We start from the raw sequence: 23,701 nt of genomic DNA, 5'->3' as shown, positions 1-23,701 counted from the left end.
GACGTAGATTAGGCCAAAAATCTTCTCTCTGTCCCTCCGTTTCGTCTTCCTGTCTCGCGGTGCTCGCGCCTCGGCGCGATTGTTTTGACCATTTTTTTTTTTGCAACCTGATATATGCGAGTCTCTCTCGCGGTTGCGGTCGTATTGTTGTTCCGTCTCATCCTCAACCGTAGGTGTATCCTTTCGAAATGGAACGGTGCAGCTAGCGTTTGCCTTTAGTTTAGAAATCACGAGGCAACTTTCCTCTCGAAGTGGGAAATAATAATTATTTCGAATAACGATACAAAGTTTATAAATTGCGTCGCAAAATTCAGTCTGACAATACAGACTGTAATAGAACTTAGAAATACATTTCGTAGATTACTCAAGGCTTTTTTTTGATTTTTCACAAGATTTGTTTCACTTTCAATTTATAATTATAAATTTCTCGTCGATTCCGTCTTTCTGATTTAGTTATTTAAATTCAGCTGAGCTTCTTTCAAGCTCAAAATTCATTCAGGTACGAGTCAACGAAATCGCTTAGATCTGATTTAGCTTTAGATTTAGATCGTACAGCGCGCGATCGAAAGATCGGGGACTCGAAGGGATACACCTCGCGTATATGCGTCTTCGATCGCGGTTTCCGAAAAATTTCACTTTCTCCCCCCCGAGTACGTTAGAATACGCTACATACAAAGAGCTTTACGAGTTAAAGAGGAGAGGTATGTCGTTGTGCTGTTATCAGGCTCGGATGAAAATACAGAGAAGTGAGTCGCGTGTATCCCTCACAATCGGAAGGATAATCAGGCTGGAGAGTATAGCGGAGCTCGAGCGAGTGAAACGTTCCCGGACGTCGGGACGTAAACACGCCGCGAGATACGATTTCCAGAAAATAGCGGTTGCCAGCGGTAACAGAAGTCCGGACAAACGAAAGCGATTTTTCAGCGAAAAATAGCCGCTTGCGGTTTATAATGAATAAAAAACACCGTCACGTCTCGTTATATAGCTTAACCGCCGCGGCACTTCGGGGGTGCCCGAAGTAGCGCTGACGGTTTCTCCTTCAACGGAAACCTGTACAAAGCGAGCAGGAGATTTTTTCCAAAACGAAAAATTCTCGATTTTCACGTGGAATTCGCTACACGTTTCTATCTTGGGAAATCACGAAAAGTAGCCCCGTTTTTTTAACGACCACGTTACCCGCGTTCGCTCTAGCGTTTCCGAGAACGGTGCCCGGGGAAGGGCCCTCCATCGCGATTTAATTATTCAGCATACGGGAGTTAAGTTAGAGGCGGCCTATCGATCGAATTTTTAACTAGTCCGCCGCATGCATGTGGAATCGGCTTTCTAATCGCGCAATCGTCGTTCTATCGTCGTTCCCTTTACACTTTGATGATTTCCGGCCCACTTCCGGTTGCCCCCCCGTAACATTAGCCCGCCGCGCGCCGTCCGCCTCGTTCGCCTCGTGTGCAACTATAATGTAAAACCGCGGCCGCGCAATCGATAATAAGCTGCTCGCGAAAATACCCGTGTATAGTAGATCCCGTCCGTTTAAACGGGAACGTTTGCACTCGCGGGAACGTTTCGCTCTCGCGGCGTTTTCCTTCGGTCGTTTAGCGAAGCTGAACAAATATTCGCTCGTACGAGAAAAGTACATCTAGGAATGTGTGACACACAGTATACGTTATATATATACACCAGAGATATATATTAAACGGTTTCGTCGACGGTTCTCGGGATTCTGGATTGTTTGTTTCTCTCTCTCTCTCTCTCTCTCTCTCTCTCTCTCTCTCTCTCTCTCTCTCTCTCTCTCTGCGCTCTCTCTCGCCTCTGCGCATTTCCTCGCGTTTCGCATATTTTTTTTCTTCTCTATTTCTCTGGAACGGCATCGCGCTGAAAAAGTCCAGGAGAGAACGCAGTTTGCATACAAAGTGCCGTTACGTCACCGCCGTCCGATCGTGTCGAGGCTAATCCGCGATGTGATTTACCGCGAGAGAGAAATCCGGGTGTAACGAATCGCGATGTTACGGGCGAATTAAGGCTTCCAGAAAATTGATTCGGCGTATCCCGAATCAATCGTGTGGTATCGTATATATTCGCTGATGAACTCTCCCGTTGGAAAACTCTCCCGAACGAAGGAGCTACGTGCTGCAGCTGCAGCAGCCGCACACGGGTACCGGCTTCAAATGCAATATAAATTTAAAACAAAATGTAAAAATTATATAAATAAAGTTCAAGATAAAGTGTAAAACGCACGCGCGAAAATACGGAATAATTATTTATTTCGACGCGATCGACGTCGGCGGCTGTGTTTCACGAACTCTCGTAATTACATATCGGATAGTCGATTATCGCGAAGAGTCGACTTCTCGCCGCCTAACTTTAATCATTACCTATATAGCGTAAATGTACTTTAACCCTTAAGATCATGTACGAGATGTAGCTGCGCTGTTCGAGACTGCCCGATTAATCAGGCGCCCTTGAGTAACGCGTCGTGTGTCGCTGCTTAATTAATTGATCGACGCCGCGAACGGCTGTACCCGTGTTTAGTTTCAGCCTACGAACATCGCGCCCTTAATACTTGACGGCAAGCGCTTCGTCGAGAATAAACTGCTGGAGGATTTTCTCGGCGTATACAATTAAACATTTAAGGATACGTATCGGTTTTTCCGATTACACATGTTCGTTTAACGATCTTTATTAGTTAATTATCATTCCTTATTCAGCTTTTCTCCGACTTCTATCGCGTAGGAAAAAAAATGGGGGGGGGGAAAGCTAACACGACGATTTACGCGAGGGCAGTTTGCAATTAATCATAGCGCTATTAGGTATACGCTAATAACACTGACTATCGAACATTATTACGTCACACTCATTAATTCTAAAGAGATCGCAATTTAGATGTACGTAGATGTAAATGTAGATACGACATCGATATCGAATCAACAGTAGTTTTCTTAAAGGTAACGCGATTAGCTGTTAAGTGTAGGTCTCTCTCTCTCTCTCTCTCTCTCTCTCTTTCTCTCGTGTTTTTTTTTCCCTATCCGTCCGTGTGCAACCGAGACCGGACATAATTGCGCGTCATGACAGAAACGCGTGATTGATCGCTATTGAATGAGAAACGATCGCATATCTCTCGCCCGACATATTTAATCACGACGTATCTTCTTCTCCCTCATTTTTCATTCGCAACAACGTCGAAACTCGCAACCTCTCTGAACTCAAAGAATGTTCACGCGCTCTCGCTCGACAAGGGATCCCCAACGCGTAATTTCCGTGATTTTACATATTAGCACGCACTTCCTAAATTATTCAGAGCTACGAACGAGTTTTTTGATAACACAGTGTGCGAGATCGCGGCGAGTTCCATCGATCACGTAGGAAAAAAAAAAGGAGGAGAAAAGAATTAACGCTCGCGGTCCCACGAATTCGACGCCATTGTGGCAGAAAAAGGGCCGCGGGGCCCGACCTCGCCATACTTCTGGCGAGTCTTCTCGCATTGGAGAACGCAGAAACTCGGTCCCCTCGGGCGGCTAATGCGATCGCTCGTCGTTTTCTCTCTTTCTCTCTTTGTTCCTCTCTTTCATTTTCTCCTCTCCCTCTCTCGATACATCCGATACTGTGACAAGGTGAGCGCTGATTAATCGATGCTTGCTAATCATACTTTGAGCGCGGAGGTCGCTTGCGAAACCCGCGCGCGTTCACGTATCCTACAGGTGCGCTACATTTACGCGTCCTACGAGCGAGTCGGGATCCTGGTCGAAGGACGAGCGAGGTAACTCGTGTTGTTAGCGCGCTCGATCGCGCCGCATGATTTTCACACGGTTCTTCATTTTATGATCTTCTCCCGCCGGGATCCCTTTATCGGACCGCTGTCGGGTCTCTCGATTCTCCGATCTTTGATCGCGAATTATTTACGAAGATTGGCTTGCAAGCCGATCCGGATTGAACGTACCAGTTTCTCGCGGCGCGCTTCGCGAGAAACAATCGGCTGATGCCGGAATGACGGGTGAATGGAATCGAAGGGCGAACATGCGTGTGTAAGATCAGACGCTCGGGTTTCCTCTACGGAGAAAGCGTAATGATGGCGCGAGAAAATGAACTGTTTCTCAGCGATTAGTAGAGCAAGATGAGGAGCGAGCGGAAGTTAATCACGGCGAGCCGCTAGCCGTAAACTTTTAAAAGTTCGATCAATCTCTCGATTCAATTCACCTGTCGTACCCGTAGTAATGGAGCCTAGCGCTATGATTGCGTTGAAACGACCTGATAGAATCGTATAGAATCGGCCAAGATATATCTCCGGCGTGATCGCGTGATATACGGTTGATATATATGGATCGCGCGTTCACTTATAATGCTACGTCAAGCCGCTTTAAACTTATTTACATAAGGTATTCTCGCTACATTTGCATATAATATTTAATTAGTAATACTGACAATCTAACTCCATGCAACTCGAACGAATATGAGATCCTCAATTCTAAACTAAGTCGGCAAATTATTTTAGTCGCTGCAATTCACGCTCGGAAACGAACGCAAATTTTTACATAATAATTACTCGGATAATACAGATTTTGATACTTTTTTCGATTTCTATTTCGAAACGATCGATTTCCTCTCAGCAATACATTCTTCAATTAAAAGAGTTTACGAACGATAACAGTATAAATTGAAAAATGTTATTTTAAGAAAACGATTTGAAGACATAATAAACAGCTTTAACGCGAGGTTGTAAATCAAGTATGAGATTTACGTGGAATACATAATCTGCTGTGGAATATGTACGATTTTTAGCGATCAAATCGATATTATCGTGATCAGTTCAACAGATACTAAAGTTTTGGATTTTATCCTGTTCTCGCGTTCGTTTTCTCTGTCTCTCAAGCGAAGACAAATGACGTGAACGCAACAGCGTCAACTATCACGATACTAATTAATGTTTCCTAGTTTTCACCACGAGCGAGACAAGCCTTCGTCTCCGTGGAACATCCGTTCTCGAGTGACGCTGTTGCATTCGAATAAGGATGCACGAGCGGGCGAAGGCTGGATAATTAACGTCGAAGGTGTTTCGACGCTGTCGCACGCTCACGCGTTTATACTCGTCGAAGGAACGACCCGTTTCATCCTTTGGACGAAACCAGATTCGTTTTCCGATAGTTCATCATTCGGACAATAAGCCCGCTTATCAGCTGCATGATGGCGATCGATATTCGCGACTGATTACAGTAATCCGGGACACGTGAAAAGAAGTATATCAATTAATACATCAAAAGGCTTAACCATGTCAGCTAAAACGGTGTCCAATTAGTTCATAATGTACATAAGTCGTGCTAAAAGAAATGTCGAAAATGGACAAGAATAATATCCATGGAAAACGAATTTGTGATTCTCGGTCGCTCCATTCAGATGTTATTTCTGGAGAATTATTCGGAAAATATATATTTCATCGGGGATTCTCTTTCGCGAGGTCTCCGAAGTTAAGAGTATCGAGGAAAGTTATTCATACGGAAATTATATGTATATTAGCATAATAGAAGAGAACGTAAAATCACAAATTCATATACACACACAGGCACACATACGCGCGCATAAGGAAATCCAAACGCTAAAAATATTTCTTGAAACGATAAATAGTCTTCGGTCGATCAGCGATGTACTTCTGACGTTTACTTCAGAAAGTTGCTCTTACAGTTAAGTCGCCCTTGGCGTTCTTTGGCACTTAGGGTCTTCCGGATTTCGAACTTGTCGTCGTTTGATCACTATCGTTTTACTCGCTTTATCTATATCCGCTAGTGCAGATACTTCCTCGGCTCTCATCGTTCTATCGCATTTGTCACGTGAACGTTTTCGCGAAAATAGCTACGATGGCTAATCGATTTTCATATCGGAATGATTTCCACGGTGCGAGCTTTTTCGTACCATTAGAGAGAGTCGCTTTATTGAGAAACTAAGATACACGCCATCCTTCGTTTCCCTTCTCTCGCTTTGCCGTGCATATATTCGTCTTACGAGAACACGCGGAAAGTTTTCCTATAGGAAATTATCGCTAAATATCTACGTCCCCCGATAGAATATACGCGTATATATATTTATCTGTTTATTTTAATGTATTTTATACTTATTTTATACTTAAGGATAATAATACTTACGAGCTACGAATATCGTACAACTATTTAAATCCGTGAAAAAAGTATCTAGCTGCCGTGTCCAGCCCCACGGCTTCTATTATAATCTCTCTCTCTATCTCGCTCTTCTGGCTTCTGCCCCATTTTCTACTGCTTTCCATCGTGTGAGAGTGTGCTTGTGTCTGTGCGTGCGTGTGTATCGTATATGCACTTCGTGTTCTGTCATTTTCTGTCTACACAGAGACTCGTATATCTCGACATGTATAGCTATAAGATACATCCTGAGGATTAAAAAGCGCTGAGACAGGTGCTGTTTGATCAGTCCAGGAACTCCAAACACGACACTGTCGATCGACTGAAGAGAAAACTGCATACAGGGTCTCTTAGAGAGTGCTCGTTTTTCCTCTAATAACTCACACGCGCAAGTGGCGAAGTAACTAAACTCGATAAAATATACAGAAGATGGATTTCTTCGGCGGACATTTATGGATTCGAGTCTACGGCGCGGAATAAGTGATGTCACAACAAATTATGTAAACTGAGCGACTGCGGATAGACTATGATAGATTGCAGCGCTACGTGTCGTCGAACGCTTCTCGAATTTTTTTTCTTTTTTTTCCGTCTTTGTAATAGAATTCCAAAGTCCCCAATCCCGCGGGTTTAATCCCACGTAAATCGATATCGCGCAGGTCGCGCGAGATCGTTTTACATCCCCGCGAGCTCCGCGGAGTTCAGCCAGGAGTCACACCGGCACCGTTCTCTCTTCAGCCGACCTGTCCGATTGATTTATATATTTTGATTTCGTAACGACACAACAGGTATATGCGAGTGTGCGAGATTGATACAGGCGGGTAGGCAGATAGATATGGGTACGTATAGGTGGACACAAAACACAGACACGGTACGAATATTATACAAGGGACACACATCTCTCTTCTCGCAGCGGTAGAACAACGGTCGTCATTCATATGTCAAGAAAGTCGCGCGCGACTGACTTCTGTCGATTTCTCAAAATTGTGGGGAAAATAACTTCCTTAAATTACAAAATTAAGCATCAAAGTACCTTTAATATCACGCGCATACGAAATGCTTTTATCTCTTTAAAAACACAATCCCGTATATAAATTCTTTTTATAATTTCTGGCACGTTATACATGAAAAAATTGTTAAAGTAATTCCTCTGATCGATCTAACAATCAAGTGGCGATTAAGCGAGTAACTTTCAAGCCCTTATGAACATTGTCAAAAGGGAGAATAATAAGACTTTCAATTTCCGGCGGAAAATATTTGCAGCAATTTTCTTTACCTTTATCTTCCCGCATCAACTGAGAGAGATTCGATAGATTCGGCTCAGTAACGCCGAAGGTATATTACATGTATTCATAATACTCGCATGTTTGCCCTCGCATGTCTAACGGTAAAGTACACGCCCTACGGCGTAAAAATGTATGCGTCCCTTAAACGTTACTTTAGAATATAAAATCGAATATGCCTGTTTTTACATCGTAATACGAGGGTCCTGCCGGAACGACGCAAAATAGATTTTCCAGCGCATTCCCATATAAATATATAATGTATACGTGCAATATTCACGCGAAATGCATCGTTATACACTCACATACTCAACCTTGCACGCGGTCGTTCTAAACTAAACGATCACTTTCATCCGACGATTCTCTCCTTCTCGACGCCTCCTCCACCGAGGTGAAAAATATAACTCGCTTAATTTCGTCCACCGCCGCTCTCTCGCCCTCTCATGCATTCCACCGGCGCAGTTACACCGCAGATAATTAAGTTTCAAGAGGTATATATATAAATGTACGCAAGAGTAGGAAGGATGAAAAACGCGTTTCCTTGGCCGTTGATACTTAATTATTTCTCCTTTATCTCACTTTTAGACGATAACGACAGGATAACATGTACGTACGAAATACTGGTTCCTTTTTTTTTGTTAGCTCGATTTTTGTTCCTCCGTTCAATCATACCCTTTCGTGTTCCCTTATCTATGTTTTTTATTTTCAAGTAGCCTAATCACCCTTAAATCTTTGCATGTAGAAACACAGAGCGTAATCGTGAAGAGCTGAACAAATGCTACGCTGGAGGATAAACTAGAGGATTAACAACTACACGAAGCATTCTCGTCATTATGTACATATATTTACGAAATGAAAGCAAGAATGAATTTTTAAATTAGATAACATATATCCAAGGCGTTGCGCATTCTGCTATCGTTTGCTCGAAAACGTGGGTTCGTCGAGTCATTGAAAATCGAAAATCGCGTTAGTATCGCATGACCCAATTTACAGAAATTAAATTTATTATTAAGTCTTTAAAAATATATGATACAATATATATTACGCTATAATATCAAAAATTAATTGCCCATGCAATTCAATTAAGATCGGTCTGTACAATTTTAAAAATATCATTTATGAAGTATTATCAAAGAGAATATATATAAAAATGATATTAAAAAGATTAAAGATCTTAAAAACTATCAGTATTGCTTCTATATAACTTATCGAGACATAAACATGAAAAAGAACATTTCGAAGAAGCATACTTAAAAAAAGTTGCTTCGCGAATTTATCGTGTTCCATTTCAAAGATATCATCACGGTTATCAACATTATCGTCAAGTTACAAAAAGATTATATTCGATATAAAACACACCGATAACAAACGGAAATTAATAGATAAGCGCATCCGTGACTAGCATTACTGCAAATATTACATGGCTAATCTAACTTACTGCTCATTAATTTTTTTCAAGGATAACTGGCATTCCGTTGCCAATTGGATTATACAACGCGACAAATAGCTCGATGTAATAATGACTCGAGGAAATCGGAAAGGAAGAACGTAGCGCTACAGTTAGACACACCGATAGACACACAGAAGAAGAACACCGCCGTCCACATCCGGCTTAAATAACAACGTGCACAGCGTCTTTTTATTCAGTAGCTTTTTTATTGTTTTAATTATAAAGAAGTAACAAAGAGAATAATAATTTTATGATATTGCCATACACTCTTTCACGCTCGCACTTACTCTCGCATTCTATCACTCTCTCTCTCGCTTTTTCTTTCACTTTCTCATATATATATATCTATATTGTATGTCAATGTTATATATTCAATAGATATAATCATTCACATATTAAATATCGTGGCAAATATATAGATAAAGTTCTCGTCTACCACTCGCACGTCGTAGACAGCGACCCTGCGAAGACGCGTCTCTCTAACGTCGTTTCCATATTTACCGATCGGCCATTCGCAATGCACCCCATCGTCCCCATCGGAAAACTTTCGAAGAGCACCTCGTAGAATCTCTCACGCCTCCCGGTGAGCGATGGGAGGAATAACGAACTCGCTCGGAAAGTTTTCGCGCGGAACGTCGTCGGAGCTGAGCGAAGTCTCACCGTTCCTCGGCATTGTCGTTCTTTCGCCGGATCGATCAATATTGTCACCCAAACAGCTTTATTTTTTTTTATTTCTATTATGTAATCGTGTGCAAGGAAACCATAGACAGTTTCGTCTCTTTATGCTCTATTATTTATTGTTTTCGCCGCGGGAGTAATTTATTGAGCGGAAGTTAGAGATTCATTGGATCTTGCCTAAGTTCGAAGTTGTAAACAGGAAAACAGTCCTGTTCGTCCAGCTCCGCCGAGGGACGACGATTCTAGTTTCTAGGTGAGAATCCGCTATACTGGACAGTTGCCGGAAGTATCCGGTACTCCAACACTCCGCACAGACGCTATTAGTAACTCGAAATCGCCGTGACTAACCACACACATCGGTGACGAGGACGAGTCGAGAATCGAGGAAAGCCTGAAGCTATACCTTCGAACTTTGCTGGATAAAAGCCTCAAATTGCTGTGTCGTTATCGGGAATTTTATGAGCTACCTGTTTGAAACAAGAGTCTCGTGTAAAAGTATACTAAACATCATATTTTATCCATCCTTCCTGCCTAACTGACTAAACATCTATTTACTCTTTTCAGAAAAGGTTTTCAGAAAAGGGATTTCAATAAAAGTCTTCCCGTAATATATAATTTCGCTATTAAAATTTATAAAGCTAAATTTGCTATTAAAATTTATAAAGACTTCTGAATTAATGGTAATAACACATGTAGCACGCCACTGATGAGAAAAGTGGAACGAACGCATCTACGATATCTTTATCAAATTTTGTCGCTATATATAATTTCGCAAGTATTTTTATTAGCCAGTATTTTTGCAATAATTCGAAAAAATCTGTCTCGCTCGTACTATCCGCTCGTCGATCGCGGATATACATATATATTTCTATTAGCCAACATTATCATCTTTATTCAAAGTTTCCTGATTTATACATCTCCATATAGCTTGATGTAAGTGTGAAACTCCTTACGCGACTTTGATTATTTCCTTTTATGGCGATCACACACCTCGTCGCGGAGGGACTCGCGCGTTAATGCCCGCGATTTCCGCGTAAATCAATTAAAAGTCCGCGTCCGTTTCAACGGAAGAACACACCGTGTAATTAACGCGTGGAAATTTACGGCCGGGCGTAAGCTCGCGTTAAGGGCACGCTAAAATGAGCGAACGGAACGAGCGAATAAGCGACGTGCACATCCGCGCTAACGGTTTATCGATTTACCAGGCGCGGCGGCGAGGCAGCGGCGGCGGCTTTAGCGAACGCGATATTACTGTTTTCAATAATTAATGTTTAACGCGCGCCGCAAAATCGCCAAGTTTCATATTCGCCATAGGAAAATTTCATCGCCGGCGCACAAAGCGAATAATATCGCGATTTTCAGCGCGAAGTGCCCTCGTCCTAAATCGTCCCGATGTTTCAGCGAGTTTTCCGATTACCGCTCCGATATTGAATTCCCATTGAAAACTCTACGGACGCCGTGTTGAGAAAACATCTCGTACTTCCAGCCGAATTAAATTTTCTTTCAACCTATGTAATGTATATAAAACACTATATTCGCACATCGATATCTAGAATATATTTTCTGAACAATTTGTATAAATAGTTAATTTGTCGCTCGGTTATAGCAATCGCCATCGAGTGTGCGGAGCCCTCCAGCTTTCCCCTAAATTTCTCGCGTTCTCCTCGCCACGCTCAACTAATAGAAAACTCGACAACATTGAACTATATCGAGAATTATTACCTAGACTATAAAATTCCAACAACTAATTGGGCGCCCCCTCTAGCCAAAAAACTAATGTGTACTAATACCAGGCGCCCTGCCCTTCACCTCACCGTCGACCATCGTCCTGGATCTCGCCCTTTTAGATCGCCGTCGATCTCTTTTCGTTTTCTCTCGATCCCTCGACGCCGTTCGACCGATCGGTTTCCGGTTTCGAGTCTTAAAGACTTATCGTATGCCCCTAATTTGTCTATAAGGATAAAGAATTTTGCCGTATACGAATTTTAGACTATCGCTAAACAAGCCTTTATTTATGCTCTTCCCAAATTATCTCTGATCTCGATTCGTTTAGTAAGTATCTAATTAAAGACTAATGAAGTGCAAACGATCTCCCGTCTAGCGGAGATCTCCAGTCTCGTGTTCATATGCCTTGGAAGGAAATCGTGACACGTACCGCCCGTTTTCCTGTTACCCTTCGACGATTTCATCGATCGGGATCATCGCTCGATCGCCAAATTACAGCTTTTAGACTCGATTAAAGAATCGTGGGAGACTTCGAGGGATTTGCTCGACCAACGACGGCGACGTCGAAGGACGACGAGAGATCGACCGACGATGGTTTTGATCCAAAACAATCGAATCGAACGGCAACCACCCTCGTCCACCGTGCTTGCATGAGAAAACTAAGAAAGAACGTTCACGAAAAATATACATCTTAATCTCTCTTTCTCTCTCGCTCTCATTTTCTCGTTGGCTCTTGTTCTCTCTGTCTTTCTCGCTCGCACTCTCTTTCACACAGACACGCACGCTCAAACGCGAGAATCAAAGATCTCCCGTTGCTAGCTTCCTTTGGCTCTCCTCTCGTTTTCCCATGCGCGTGAAACGAAATTTCTTGAAACTTCTCGACGGATCTCTTCCAAGCAGCTTTCTAAAAGCCGACTCAAGGATGGAGGCGAATTACAGCAAAACGACGACACGCGAATCGCCGCGCGTGCGCGCGTTTTTTTGATTATTAATACTTCAGCGGAGAGACTTATATATCTTGCCGGTCGTGGGTTCCATCGAGAGAATCGCATGGCGACGTATCGCGCTATCGGCCGTAGCGAGAATCGCGACAGGCGCTCGCTCGCTCGCTCGCGGGGGAATACAGAATCGATTAGGGGGTTTATTTCGTTATGAGATACGAGACAATTATCTGTCATAATTACTCAGACTCCGTTGCGGCTTGAATGGCGTGGTTAATTTACATAAGGCCGATAGCATCTTACACGCCGCGAGGGTAATCCCGCGCGCGAGGCGCTCCGCGTGGCCCCGACCGGCGAGGGACGATAAATCTTTCTCCATGTGCGCGAACACGGAATCCAACCCCCGACCGCGGAAACGTGCGTATATGGAGCATTGTGTCTCGGGGATGTGCCAATTCTCGACGCGGCTAAATATTTCAGTGATCAAAATTACACACCGAAAATAATTTTGGGCTCTCCGTTATTATTATCGCGAAAAGTATTTCGTCTAGTCGGTGTACTAAAAACCCCTTCCAACTCGTGTTTGATTTCGCACTTTCGTATGTTCGGAACATTACGCTGGAAAATAAATCGGTAATGTAATTATACGCTGTGATACATATAAATAATGTTCGGGTGAATATTGCGATAAGGATCCATACACTGAGAAAAAAAAATCGTAGATTCAAAGAAATATTATTTGATTCAACTAAATGCAGCGGTCACGGGCTGTCAAGCTAACATTTGTTAATTCAAAAAATATTATATTTAAATAGATTCAGAATTTCTTGATATTACTCACGTATATTTGATTTAAATATATTAATATTTGCATTAAACAAATCACTACAACTAAACGAGTTTAGTCAAATTTACAACATTTTTTTCTCAGTGTATTAGCGAGAGTATGGAAAGGGTTAAAATTATCCAAAGCCGCGGTCGAGGGTAACTGGAATCCAGCACGTAACTTTCTCAGTTACTTGCTGTCCCGATCGTGTCTGCTTGATCTTTGAGAAAAATAATATCTGGTATACGCTATATTATACTAACAATAAGTTGCTTTGCGAGGTCACCAACGATCGCGAGCGAACGGCCCGAGATCGGCGCCGGCCGTGGCCGCGCTTTCTTTGGAGTTTGCGTTGCACTGTGTCCGTTGGGTTGAAATCATACAGTTAAAGCTCGCATCCCGGCGACACGTAAAGAGTAAGACTGGTACAAAAAGAACGGTGAATTAATATTTGTAAGGTAATGTAATAATGAACAAAAAGCACTGACAAGCTGCAAAATACATACAGAGAGGTTACAAGTAATCGGGAACAATCGCAATCTTCGGGGCTGGCGTGTCGTATTAAATTAAATTTTGCGCCGTGTGTCTGTCTGTGTATGTGTGTATGCACATTTGTGTGTACTCGTTTTATAGTTTTACAAACGTTGCATACGCGCCGTATGCGATTTTCTGGTAGTCGTTCGGATAATAAATCTTCTTGGCGCCGCTCTCGATCAACGAAAGGACTGTCAGCGACTGATTAAGTATCGTCAGTGTTAATTAATGCGTCACGAGGATTTTTTGTTTTCTTTACCCTTCCTTTCATCATGAACGTTCTCTCGTCTCCGATGCATTCTCTCGCTCCCTTTCTCTCCCTCTCTCTCGCTCGGTCTTTCTTTCTCTCTCTCTTTCTCTCTTTCTTACTCTCAAACTCTCTTGATTTCTCGTCGTGCGCATAACACTGTTCCGCGACTCTCTTTTGTATGCTTTCGTTATTTATATATGTATATATATAAAAATACAAAAAATAATTTACAAAATGATATTATAAGTTATATTACACGCGAGTTTCGATATTCAATATTTCGTGTCGGAGCCCCTTGTAAAGTCGCTCGACAAATTTCAAGAAACGCTTCATTGTCGCTTCGTCACACTGTTAAACAAAATATAATGTAGCGGTATATGTATATATATATATATAATCGATATTTATATATATATATAGGTATGTATAATATGTATAATATATATATATCTATGTATATGCACGTGTGTCTATCTATGTATATTCACGGGCCGTAAGAAACAGAGAAACAAATTCATTATTAACAGGCTAATGTAGTTATCAAACCACTGTATTATTAACAAAAATATATATTATATATATATATAATATGGTAGTATATATATTTATATATATTATTTCTCTGACGCGCGACACGCGCACGCCGGTATATATAATCAAATATCATACAAAAACAACAATAACAAACTATATCAAAAGAAGGGTTGAACGATAATCTTATAAGCGAGCTACAATTATAATATTCATATATATGTATTTATATATATATGTATAGGTAAAATCGACGACGCGTCGTCGTTGATGTTGCGTTTTCGTACAAAAATAAAGGAACAAAATCTAACGAGCCAACAGAAAATACATCTCTAATATATATATGTATAATGTAAAAAAGAGAAAAAAATAAACGGACGAAGAAAAAAAGAAAAGAAACAAGGTGAGGTGAGAAAAGACCTATATACAGATATATATATAGGCGCGCAGTGTGTTTGTCTCTTTTTCTTTTTCGTCTAAGGGGTGAAGATAATAATCATAATCATAATAGTAATAATCGTAAGTATACGATCTATACATAACAATCATAGGCGTGCAAAAATCATTCGAAAGGATCTCCATTTTTTCCCATTTTGCACCCAGGAAAAAAGTAACTAAGGCGAACGAACGTGTCCTCACACTCCCATACACATGCACGCGCTACCACGTAATTAATCCATACAGCCAATCGCTCCGTCTTGCACGCATATATCTTTCTCTCTCTCTCTTTCTCTCTTTCTCTCCCATACTCGCGAGTTTTCTTCTCTTTATACAAATGGCGTGGGTTGGGGGGCTTTGGAGTAGGGGCAATTAACAGTTACATTTAGGATTCACTTACACGTAGTGTGACATAGTTTTTTTTTTCGACACCGAGAGTGTAACTTGGGCGGGGTACAAAAAGATCTCGCAGAAACTCTTCCGCTTTCCCGAGGAGAGCGGTCGAAGATGGGTGCCCGTCGCTCGTTTCCGCTCGGCACGTGATCCGCCACGACGAGAGACAGTCTCCTCCCTTTCCCCGAATGTTTACGTTCTCGCTCCATTCCTCTCGATTCTCGCGAGCTGCGGCCGAGCCGGAAGCGAGCGATCGCGTCGATGAAAGACGCCCGCCGAGAGTCTATCGGAAGACACCGAAAAAATCGGAGGACCATTATTTTAGCCGATGGTTCTCCCGAGGATTTCTGTTTCTCGAGGTGATCCTCCTCAGATTTCATCGTTTTAACGTTCTGTCTCAGCGTTCCCTCAGAGATTCTCTGCGAAGCTGCTTTCATCGTCGCACCCTTCTTCATCCTCACGCGCGCGCGATATCGCGCGCATTAGAGGTGTGTATGTATATAATATATATATATATATATATATAATATATGTATATAATATATATAATATATATATAATTATATGTATATAGTTTACATTCAGCAAGTAGTTAAAGTATTGAAAAATATATATGTAATTAATTACAAATCTAATTATCATCCTCTTGTTAATTCATTTTACTTGGTAGAATAATCGATAGTTTCTTTTTTTGGATCTCTCTTTGTGTACTTTGTGTGTTTAATGTGTATGTGTGTATCCATGTGATATCTCCATGCGCGTTCAGTAGTATCGAAAAACACGCCATTTTTTCTCTTCTCTCTTTCGTTCAGGATGATTCCGAGGGAAGGAGGACCGATTCAATTCTCGCGATGGCATTTCTCCGATACTCCTCGACGCGCATTTTACACGATTTTTTCGGGCTTCCCGCTGTCTGCTCTCGTCACATAATATCCATCGTATGTTCCGCCGTTATAAATGTAAGAATATATATTATGTCATTATATTGCAGAGTGTTTGTTTATCGCTACCTTACACGACGTTACCACGGTTATTTGTATTTTTTTTTGCCATTTATTTAAAAGACAATATCGATCGCTATAGTTTATAGACACATGATACTTTAAAGACAGATTACCGACTTCATTTTTTTTTCTTATAAATTCTTATGTGTACCCGAGTGACTTCGAACGTATGTGTGTGTATATATATGTATGTATGCGCGTGCTTGCACGTGTACACTCCTTTTGACCGTCTGTCTGTGTGTGTTCGTGGACCGCGTGTGTATTTTCTGTCTGAACTCTCCCTTTTAACGAATTACATTCATTACGGGGGTAATGGAAAACTATGCGTAACTTTTTTTTTCCCTTTGCTTACAAAGTGTTCATTACAATCGTATCGTAAAACGTATAATACTATATGTTTTTGTGTATCTCAATGTGTATGCTCTATCAGTATTAATTAGATTCGCTTAACTTCTCTTTCTCTCCCTCCCTCACTCTCTATTCTCTTTCACGTTGATTCGCGCCGCTCTATTCGCGCCCCGTTTGCGCACTTTACGCGTTGCGCGCGCGTTTCCTAGTTTTAATATATCTCCCTTTTTTATTCTCTTGTCTCTTAGTTTCACTTTTGTTTTGTTTGTTTTAAAGAGTATACATCATGTTTGATTCTTCGCTAATCTGAGCCTCTCGTCTCAAGCCGAGATCCATTTGATTCGCGACTTATTGCATTGAGTTACCACCCTTTACCGTTCTCTCTTTCTCTCTCTTTCTCTCTCTCTCTCTCTCTCTCTCTCTTTCTCTCTCTCGCCGTTTCGCATTTTGCGCTCCGTCTTCTCCTTTCGCCACCCCCTTTCTGTCGCCCCCGCGTACAACGCCAAAGAATCCGTCGGAGCGCGAAAACTTTCGGATCGCGTACCTGACCGTAAGTCGTCGGCTTTTATAAACGCTGCCGCCGATCGGCCGGCCGGCCGATCGCGTTATTCGCATTCGAGTGCCATTCGAAAGTCCGGACGAAACCCGTTTAAAGTCTGCGAAGTTTCCGCGGTCGCAATGATTTCGAAAGTTTCCGCCCATCGGCTTCCTTTCATCGCCTCCTCGACTTCAACCGTCGTCGTCGCCGTCGTCGTCGACGTCGTTGGGTGCCCTCCGTCCAAACTGCCCCGAACTGTCAGCGAGGTGCGACCGCGGGCTGTCGAAACTTTCGCGATCTCGCGTCACGAAGAAAGAATCTCTCTCTTTCCCTTTCTCGCGTGCCCATCCGGGATTTCCTCTCTTATGCGAGAGACGTTACTTTCAGATCGCGACGCGAGAAAACACGACCGACGGATTTCCTGACCGGATATGATTTTCGCCGCCGCGAGGCGCAAAAAAATCTACGCCGCTTGTATACCCGATCGTGCGCGAGCGATTAGAAAAATTACAAGAATAAACAACGTCGTGCGTGAGTTTTTGACGAGGCACGATCGTACGCTGATGCGGGGCGACGGAAACGAGGGGTATCTGCACGTCGACGCGAAAAAAACAAGATATCGTAAGACAGACTTTAGATCGTTTGCGAAGCTCACTGACAGAACGCGGTGCGAAACTTGTCTCGGTGCACAATGACTCGAGTGCGTATCATAAAAAAAGTCGACATTTATATAAAAAAGAGCTACACTACAAGTCTATTTATAAAATCAATTTTATAAAACCTTATAAAAAGACATGTTAATATTTCAAGTTGACAATTCTTTCTAAGTTCAATATTTTTTACTTTGTAATAGTAATCAAATTAAATTTGGAATAAAATTATGATTTCGAAATATTAAAAAAATACATGCAATTATATGAAATATAAGAAAATCATTGTAAAAGTCATATCGATGAGCGAATGTCGACACGCACTGAGGCACTATGCTGTAGTTCGTATTTTTTTTCCAGCATTTCCCTCTGTTCCTTCGATCGTCTCTACCTTATTCGCATCACTTTCTCTTTAACAATAGCAGGTACTAGCATAGCTACCACAGTCGTACGTATCGTTATAATAGTTATAATTAGAGTTTAGATATTACTAAAGGGTTCTGTGTTCTTCATCAGCGTCTTCTCACGTCTACTTTAGTAGTTAAGTTCCACGGTTAAAACTTGTTTTCGCACCCCCCGACCCGTCCGGAGACCACCGACCTGTCGACTAAATCCCCGAATGTACGAGTCGACACAACTTGACTAAATTTTCGACTACAGTTTTACTTTGGACCGAGGTATCATATAAAAAACGATTCTTCAACCTCCCGAAATTCGCGACGAGAATCGAAAGTTTCGGCGCGTTAAGCAAGACGCAGGTCCGTTATTTACAACATTAATTTTTAGGTAATCGATCCCGGATTTAAGATCGGATCTCAGAAATCGTGAACTCGCCTCGTTTCTCGCATCGAATCCTTCGATTCGGACGCGTTCCGGGAAGGTCGTCCAACATCGATCCCGCTTCGAACCGGGCCGTGACCGGGTGCGAGGATAATTTACAAAAAGGCCTATACAAAAGTCCGTAAGAAAGAACGACTAAACATACATACCTAGAAATTACACGCTAGACATTTACACGCTACGGCTACAACGACACGCTACGAGAGTGTCGTGGGAAATTAGTGTCTATAAGGATAGGACGCGCGGACGCGACTGATCGGTAAACGCGGGATCGATGGCGGAGTGTGGTCTCCGGATTGTTCTCGGGCCCTGTAGCCTTGCGTTTTGTCCCACGGTCACAGGATTAACACTTTTGAATACTTTTAGCACCTAGTGTCCGCGGCCCGCGGCTCGCGGCACCTCCGCCGCCGTTACTGTCACGTCGAACAGTCGCGGGACACTCGTCGGCGAGGCTCGACTTGCGAAGGGGATTAAATACATCGATAATACGCGAACGATAGGAGATTTATCGCAAAGTTAATTTCCGTGAAATTTTCAGTATCGAATTTCGTGCCTCGTATACAAACGTTACAACTCTCCTCTCGAGGATTAGCGTAATTATTAGCTCGGAAATTACGAGGCGTATTATTGAATTAATTCAAGCGCAGGAAACCGAAACAACCGCGCGCAACTAATATTCGGGGATGATCTTTGAGGCTGCAACACGGATGGAATATACAGAGCATGTTCATTTTAAAACGCGACCCATAATTCTCTTCTTTTGTAGGCGATTTTTGAGTAAGGAAGACGGTTCTGACGTACGAAAGCGGAATTTTCGTTGTAAAGCGTTATCTCGGCATTTATTTACTTTATACTAAAAGTTTATAGTGACATAACATTACGAAGCGAAGCTTCGGTAGCGTTTTACGATGAACACCCTGTAGTTCAGGTCGATCTCTCGTGCCGACTAAAGTTAAATCGCGAAATCCCGTCTTTTAGAAAATCAGCATTAAAGTAGATTCGTTAAGCTCCGGAAGATAAAATGACTGCTGCTGAAAATTTAGTGCGTGTCTTTAGAATGCATTGAAAGATCGATTTTTTTTGCGACCAAACGAGCCCGTCGCCTCGCCGACAAGGACAATAACGCGCGGCCTTTTAATTACGTAATCACCTAATTAACCTCGTGAACGATAAGCGACGACGTTGCTCCCTCGAAACTATCCCACCCGCCGTTCATCCTGCTTCTGATTGACTCTCGTTATCTTTGTACTTGACTTTTTTCTTTGTTAGCACCGCTAAAGCTCCGCGGACGATTCTGTTTGAGAAAAGATAGGGAAAAGATACTATCAAAAGGGATCGATTACACTACAAATTATCGTTAAGCCACTAATTAATGTTCTCACATTCGAAGTAATTGATCTTAATCGACGAAGATCTCATCAACCGCTTGAAAACTTGTTCTTGTTTGCGAGCTACTCGCGAGCGGTGCCTACGGCGATCGGGAAATAATTAGAAAGAGTTTCCGGGTTCAAAGTTTAAAAGTATAGGCGGCAAGGAGCGTATTGCCGAGGTTTAACGATTCGAAGAGGTTTCCTTGACAGCTCAGAGGGTCATCGACTCCGGATGTCAAATCGAAAGGTAATATCTCGAAAGGAAATCGATTCCCAATGGTTTTTCTGCGGCGGACAGGCGGGCGGGGACCAGCTCGCAGGCGCAGCCGAGCAAATATCGAGGGGCCTGCAACGAGGCCACTTACGTCCCTTGCGAACACACCGGCTGGCTCTTTTTCTATCTCGCCTTCTACTTCTCCTCCTCCCCTTGCACATCACGTGCTGCACTCTCTCTCTCTCTCTCTCTCTCTCTCTCTCTCTCTCGATTTTCTCCTACATTCTACTGCATTTATTATAAAAATAAAATGTAAAATCGTACCGAGGACGAGTTTTCCAAACGGTATAAAACTGCGAGCTCGTTTCTCTCTTTCTCTACATTATCACTATACTCGCGGAAGGATCGAACCTTCGTTCCTTGATCGCGTTGTTCCTTCTCGTTTTATTTACTCGTCTCGTGCGCATGAACGGGCCGTCTGCCGTAGATTTCTCGGTTTTTGCTCTTTATCTCTCAATTCGAAGGGTCCTCCGCGCGGGGAAAGCTATTCGCGATCCGATCTTCGATCTCGTTTAAAGAGCTTCGCGCCTTTACGTATTTAGTGCCTGAATAGCTTTCCGCGTTGCCCGGGATCGCATAGCCGGCCCGCGATCCTCGCGCGAAACGAGGCGACGCCGCGGCGTCGATCGTATCGGCGCCTCGATCGATGGAGAAAAAAGACTTTGGAAGACACCTTACCTTTCCGATCTTTTTTTTATCGGTCCACGGGTCTCTCGCTCTCCCGACACCGACGACGGCCCGCTCGAGCACGAGAATTTGAGGGACAAGTGTGTAGTTCCTACCGTTTCGCGAGAACCCGGTGAAGAGTGAGTGCATCTCGAATATAATACATAGGCTCTACAGATATATATTCATTATTCAATTCTCCGACTATATACCAGTGAAAAAATAAATTATTACACGTTGGTAATATCTGTGTGGGTCAATGTCGCGTATATGTGGTTTTCCTCTTTTTCTTTTTTTGTTTCATTAATACGTACGTGTGTGTGTCTCGTGCATGGGTAATACTCGCGTGTTGACGTGTGTGGTGATCTAAGTGTACCCGCGTGGGTTCGTATTCGTATCGCATGTACGGGATGTATATAAGGGAAGATCGGTATAATATGTATATCTCTGTGTGTTTGTGTGTGTGTGTGTATCCCTATAATGTGTCGAGTGTATTTTTACTGTCCCAGATGCGCGCTCGACGCGTCGTTCGAATGTCCGCCGGTGTGCTACATGCGGTATAGGTACCCTTGCGCATGTGTTGTGTGTGTATATATATATATATGTGTGTGTCGTAGGTAGCCACACGATGGCTTCCATCTCGAACGAGCGTCTCGCGCCATCGCCAATCGAGTCCTTATCGGGTTTTAACACATATACACGCTCTCGTTAGCCGTTAGCCGCTTCCTTCCGTCTCCTCTTCTCTCTCTCCTCCACGCCTAAAACGTTTCTGCACGCACACGCTACCTCGCAACCAGGCGTACCTTAGAACCAAGCATCATCTCCACACGCACACACTATGTCGCTCGCTCGTTCGCTCTCTTTCTCTCTCTCTCTCTCTCTCTTTCTCTTTTTCTCCGTTATATCACGCTTTCTTTCCTCGTCTCGATCGCTTTCGTGATCGTCATCGGTGCCGATTGTTCGGCGGCTTGTTGTTCGCTCTTTCTCTCTCTATTTTTCTCCGCTCTTTTTCTCTATCTCTCCCCCGTTCGTTATAATATATATACAAAGTATCTTGGACTCCTTGGATTAGGAAAGATCGAACGAAAGAGCGTTCTCGGAGAAGCGTCTGGATGGGGATCACGGGAGAGGACAAGTTGGGTATCGTCAACCGTAACCGGTGGACTCCGATCGGGAGAGGAGAGATAGAGTGGGACCGACTCTCGGGGCTGATGGACGTGCGTTTTCAGGAAGCCGGACTCTGGACAACGTCTCGACGACGGAGTCTCAGAGGTGACGGCTTTCTCTCCTTCTTGCCCGCCGCCGGACCAGCAGCACCGAAAACGAGAACGTTGTTACCGCCGCCGCGGGACGCGACGGCGGTGCTTTTAACGACTTGATGTGCACGCGCGAGGTATTAGTTGGCCACGAGCAGGTGTTGATATTGGCTGGCCGGGTAGGGCGCGACCGAGCCGAGGCCGAAATTGTTGAGGCCCTCGACCAGGGCGTTCTTGTCCTGCTGCTGCGCCGCGACGGCCGCGCCGGTGTTGACGTTGCCGTTGCTCGTCGCGGAGCCGATTGGGCCGAGGTTACCGGCGCCGGCGCTACCGACCCCCTGGGTACCGGCCCCGGCGCTGGTGGTGCCGTTTACAGCACCGCCGGTACCGGCGCCGGTGCCGTTCATGCTACCGCCGTAGAACTGATGGCCGGCCAGGGTAGTCGGGTCGAGGTACGATGATGGGAATTTGGTGCCGGCGTAGAGATCGGCCGGCAGGTAGCCGCCGTGGCTTGCCGACGAGTCGAAGATGTTGCGATGGGGGAATTGCGCGTGGTACGCCGCTGCGGCCGCTGCCGGGCCGTGCTGGAAGAAGTACGCGCTCGGGTCCGCGTGCTGCTGCCCGGTACCAGCGACTATGCTGCCGGGCGATAGGCTACGACTGCGCGGCGAGCTCTGCGAGACTGGCAATCCTGCGCCGGCCGCGGTCGCCTGTTGCTGCTGTTGCTGCTGCTGCTGCTGCTGCTGCTGCTGCTGTGGCTGTTGCGGCTGCGGCTGATGCTGCTGTTGCTGCTGATGATGGTGGTGATGGTGAATCTGCTGCTGCATCGCTGCGCGCTGCTTTATATAGTTTGAGAACTCGGTGGGCGACATCCTGAAACCGAGCGGTACCGTGCGGTTCATCAGTGGCTCTGTGTATACACGCGTGTATGTGTGGATCCGGGATTGGTAGATCGTCGCGGCCTGGTTAGTATGCGCGTTTTGTTCTGTCGTGCTCGTGTGTGTTTCGAAAAACGGGGGATGACGCGCGCGCTAAAATAAAATCCTATCGGCAATGTACGATAGATCGTACGGTTCGTTACGCGTTGTTCTCTAATTTCGAGCATGCTCAGCTATTTCTACGGTTATTTGCTTGCGAAGCGAACAATTATCCACCTAATGGCGATCCCACTGTTCAATTTGCTTTTTATACCGCGGGAATTGTAAGTGAAGTTAGTTTCTAGCGATGGTAAATGAAGATATACCTGAGACAATTGCAAGCAGCATTCCACGAATACACATACAGAATGTGTTATCTAGGAAACTCGAGAAGCGTAATAGCGAAAGAATATAAACGATCAGTTGTTGCAATATTTTTTTTAATGAATAATACTGCGTGTAATTTGTTAAATAATTTCTTTATCATTTTTTCAATATGACACACTTCTCGAGTAGCAACAAAATTTAACTATTTTGCATACAATTATGTTTATAAGTGAAATAAATAATTATTTTCATTACAAAATGTTCCGTCGCATAAACTCGAGGTAATCATCACTTGGAAAATTAAGGTTTATTTGTATTCGTCATTAATTTT

The 23,701-nt window shown here is 43.6% G+C and overlaps 1 protein-coding gene across 2 annotated transcripts in view; it reads right to left on the bottom strand.

Moving 5' to 3' along the window:
• Positions 1–1,722: 1,722 nt before the first annotated feature.
• The window catches only part of LOC139820070 (uncharacterized), an 80,687-nt gene continuing 58,708 nt past the window's right edge, over positions 1,723–23,701 (bottom strand). For both annotated transcript variants that reach the window (XM_071790019.1, XM_071790010.1), the window contains one exon: positions 1,723–22,999. In XM_071790019.1, the coding sequence (XP_071646120.1) occupies positions 22,267–22,999 (733 nt within the window). In that variant the 3' untranslated portion in view covers positions 1,723–22,266. The remainder of the gene's footprint in view (positions 23,000–23,701) is intronic.

This window comes from Temnothorax longispinosus, chromosome 1 (assembly GCF_030848805.1).
Source record: "Temnothorax longispinosus isolate EJ_2023e chromosome 1, Tlon_JGU_v1, whole genome shotgun sequence".
Taxonomy (NCBI): Eukaryota; Metazoa; Arthropoda; class Insecta; order Hymenoptera; family Formicidae; genus Temnothorax; species Temnothorax longispinosus.
This window is presented reverse-complemented; position numbering and strand designations above follow the sequence as displayed.